We start from the raw sequence: 4,134 nt of genomic DNA, 5'->3' as shown, positions 1-4,134 counted from the left end.
TTAAATAATCTAAAATTATTCTATTATATATTTTTTAATTATTATATGAATAATTGAATAATATTATATACAATAAATATATAATTATAAATATTATACGCATAAAATTATAATACGAGCCTTTTTCATGAAATCATAATTGTATTTCCCGGTTACTTGTGGAGATCTTATGGCCACTTACAATTTTACTCCTTGATCTTGACACATCAACTCCAACAACCAGCATTCACTATTTTTACCTGCTATGTACATGAATCATTTCGATCTATTAGAAATCCATCTATACTTTAAGCATATAAGTCAGTTTTATCATTTATATATTAATAAGCAAAGTAAATCAATTCTTTAGTTTTGCTAATCTATAGTATAACTTAACATTAAATAAATTTTCGGAAAATTCACTTTTATTGGATTCCACTCTTCCAAAAAATTGAATGAGATCAAATTTAATTTGGATGTGAAAATTAAACTACTCCTTAGCTTTTAGAAGAAAGTTAATTAAATCTAGCTATAACTTTAACCTAAATATATGGCAAGAATATACGTACTACTTTTTGTTTACTAATTCAACATAACGTTGCCAATAGTTATCATTTCGATAGTTTTATACTTTTATTAGCAATTAATTACTGTATGTAGTAAACAATACTACTTAACTTTCTTCAATAATAATGGTACTTATTGAAGTAGTTGATGTTTACGTTGGGGCATGACATTATGAACTCACCGGCTAATAATAATAAAACAATAATCATAGAAGTTTGAAATTTTCGGCCATGCAAGTTTACTTGATGTTTATCAATAATTATAATTAGGACTTACTCAAATCAAAATGTCAAAAACATCTTTTTATACAAATATTTTGTATAATTTGTATAAAAGTATGATTTATTTATCAATAAATAATTTCATCTTTATTTTTTGAAATACGCTTTTTTTAAGTTGGAGCAAGTTTGTTCAGTGCATGGACAAATTTGCTGATTTTTATGAAATTTGCCCACTACATCGGCGAACTATATGAAGTTCGTCTTTCCCAGCGGTAAACTTGTTTCGAAGCGTAACATAAATTTCTATGCACCAAATTTCTTTTTTTCACGTCTACATATACCTTTCTTCTTTTATACTTTTCATTACTATCCTTCGTATAATGTCTGAAATACAATTATTATCAATCTATTATAATTATGAAATTGTGTTTGATCAAGATGGATCTTTTGTGTTTAGTTTTGCACAATCGACTTTTGTATACTTGCCGAATAAAGTAAGAGATGTGATGACGTTAAAAATTTTATAGTACATGTGATTGGTCAACAACACATGAAAATGATCAAAAAAATCTATTACATATATTTGATAGAAGTGAACGACGTTTTAATATACAAAAGGTCTTTTAACAAATTTAGTCACGTCAAAAATTCGTGTTACTATTAGAGTTCGAACCTCGAACTATTAGAACATAAAAGATCTTGCAACCAACAGGCTAAGATGCTCTTTAATATTATAGATGTCTTTTTATAAATATATTATAACTTATTAGATATATCATAATTAATAAATTTATTTTCTTAACTCTTTTAGTCATATAAAATTTAAAATCTTCTTATCCTTTTGTCTTTTTATTCTAACGAGTAGTTTTTATATTTAATTTAATTGAATTTTTATTTTATATTTATTCACTTAAATTAATTATTTTTTAATTTTACATAATTATTAAAAAATATTAAATGTTGTTAAATATCTCTAAATTAAAAAATTCATTCGACATAACAACATATTTAACTTTCTTGTTAACACTTATCACATACCAGAGAAATGCTGAGACTTAACAACATATTTAACTTTCTTGTTAACACTTATCACATACCAGATAAATACTGATGTTGTTCAGAATCTATCTCCAAGATCAAAGTCTAATCTCCGCAGTGTTATTGCGCGGCTCGTAACCCACCCACTTATCATACATTGTAGGATTAAAATTCACACAACAATAAATACTTATTTACACTAACTTACATAAAATAAAAAATACACTTCCTAAATACATGATATACCTCTCCATCAACGAAATTTTCGCTGTTCAAAACTAGAGGGTAGACAACTGAGGATGCGATGATATGTCCATGATAGAAGTAACCCTCCGCATCCATTCAAATTTCGCTGCCTAAAGTCCATAGCACGACACATCTAGTAGTACAATCATGCAAGAATGGTTAAATCTCAAGGCAACCGGCTACAAAAATTTTTAAATAGTAACCCTGAATAATTATTCCTATATTTTTAAGTATCTTGAGAAAAGAGGGTAAGAGTGAAAAAGAGAGAAAGAGTAAAAATGAGGAAGAGTTTGCTGCGGGTGAAAAGTGAAAAAATAGAGAGATCACTTAGCAATTTTATACTCAACATACATGAAATTCGTCATGCCCCCTGGACGAACTCTGTATTTTTGCATGAAGTTCGCTGATGTGATGCAGTGGGTGAGAATTCGTCGATGTAACGAACAAATTTGCTCTAACAAAAAAAAACATATTTTAAAAAATAAAAATAAAAATATTTATATTGAAAAATAAATAATTGAAAAATAAATAATTTTTTTAATTTATTTCTGAAAATTTTCCAATCTTTCGGCCATGCAAGTTTACTTGATATTTATCAATTATTATAAGTGTACGTATTGCATTAACGGCATGTATTGGTAGTAGTCTAGTAGATCTGTCCGTTTCTTTTTCCCCTCTATAAATAGCTGCTTGCCAAGCTTTAATTTATTTCTAACTAGAAGCAAAAATCAAAGCAAGTGCTTTGGGGAATATCTATTTGTTGAAAGATAAGATAAGATGGGGAAAGCACATAAGAATGTGGGTGCAGTTGTAATGATATTTGTTTTGGTGATAGGGATAGCAGAATGTCGAAACTTGAAAGAAGACGAAGTAGTCTCTGGAGTTGGAGCAAGTGGGAATGAAGGTGGAGCAGTTGGAAGAAACTATGTTATCGTATCAGAACCTGCAAGCGGTGGTTTTATCGTATCAGAACCTGCAAGCGGGTTAGGATCTGGAGTTGGAGCAGTTGGAAGAAATTTTGTTGTCGTATCAGAACCTGCAAGCGGGTTAGGAGCTGGAGTTGGAGCAGTTGGAACAAATTTTGTTGTCGTATCAGAACCTGCAAGCGGGTTAGGATTCAGCAGTGCTGCCAGTGGAGCTGCAGTTGGTGCAGGTGTGGGTCAAGGATTTACCGGTGCCACTGCTGCTGGTGGTGGTCTTTGAATTCATCTATTATGATGCTGCGTGCAGTGTAATGCTTTTTCTTTTCTTTTTAATAATGTACCATTCACTGTAATGCACTAATATAGTGCCTTTTCATGGAACCCAATACGTAATACAAAATAAACAATTATGTCATCAAACCTAAGCCTTCATCTCTCATGATTTCCTTCTTTGATTTTTTAACTACATATTCTCATGCCCATTGTAGCAGTAGTTCATAAAGCTCAAGAGAGGTGAACCATAATTTCAAATGTTCCTCTGGTTTTAGCTATTGATCTCAATCATCATGTACATATTTTATGATTGAGATTAGTGACTAAAATCAATTTCATAATTGAAATTAATAACCAAAAACATTGAAACACATAGAACTACGATACACATGATGAAATACTTCTTACAAAGGAGACTAAATTAACAAGCTAGCCATAATTGAAGGCATACATGGCATCACTGCAATTTGCACAAAAGTTGCAGTTGAAACTATTGTTTCAAACCTTAGAAGATGGATGCTGGGTTGGAATCGACTCGACACAAGTGATGAGTCAAAAGGACAATTTTTTCTGTATTTTAAACGAGTTAAACAGTTGATTTGTTTGACTCATTTTTTCTCCTTCCAGAATGAAAAAAATCATGGTTCTGAAAATTAAATTAGTTGGTTTAAACTGGTTAATCAAAACCGACCAGCAGATCAATCCCATTCAATATGTAAAAATCGATTAGCACGAACCAATCAATGCAAAAACCTAAAAAACCAACAAAGTGGATGAATCGATTTATTTTTTAGCAATTAATTGGTTTAAAAATAACAAAACACACAAAATATATTTAATTTTTAATTTATATATAATATATATAAATATATTATTTTATTAAATCT

The 4,134-nt window shown here is 29.8% G+C and overlaps 1 protein-coding gene across 1 annotated transcript; it reads left to right on the top strand.

The window, feature by feature from the left end:
- LOC107614167 (glycine-rich cell wall structural protein-like) lies at nucleotides 2,742-3,395 on the top strand. Its single transcript, XM_016316395.2, has one exon. The coding sequence runs from the start codon at nucleotides 2,829-2,831 to the stop codon at nucleotides 3,252-3,254; it is 426 nt and encodes a 141-aa protein (XP_016171881.1). The 5' UTR covers nucleotides 2,742-2,828; the 3' UTR covers nucleotides 3,255-3,395.

The sequence above is a fragment of the Arachis ipaensis genome, chromosome B08 (assembly GCF_000816755.2).
Source record: "Arachis ipaensis cultivar K30076 chromosome B08, Araip1.1, whole genome shotgun sequence".
Lineage (NCBI taxonomy): Eukaryota > Viridiplantae > Streptophyta > Magnoliopsida > Fabales > Fabaceae > Arachis > Arachis ipaensis.
This window is presented reverse-complemented; position numbering and strand designations above follow the sequence as displayed.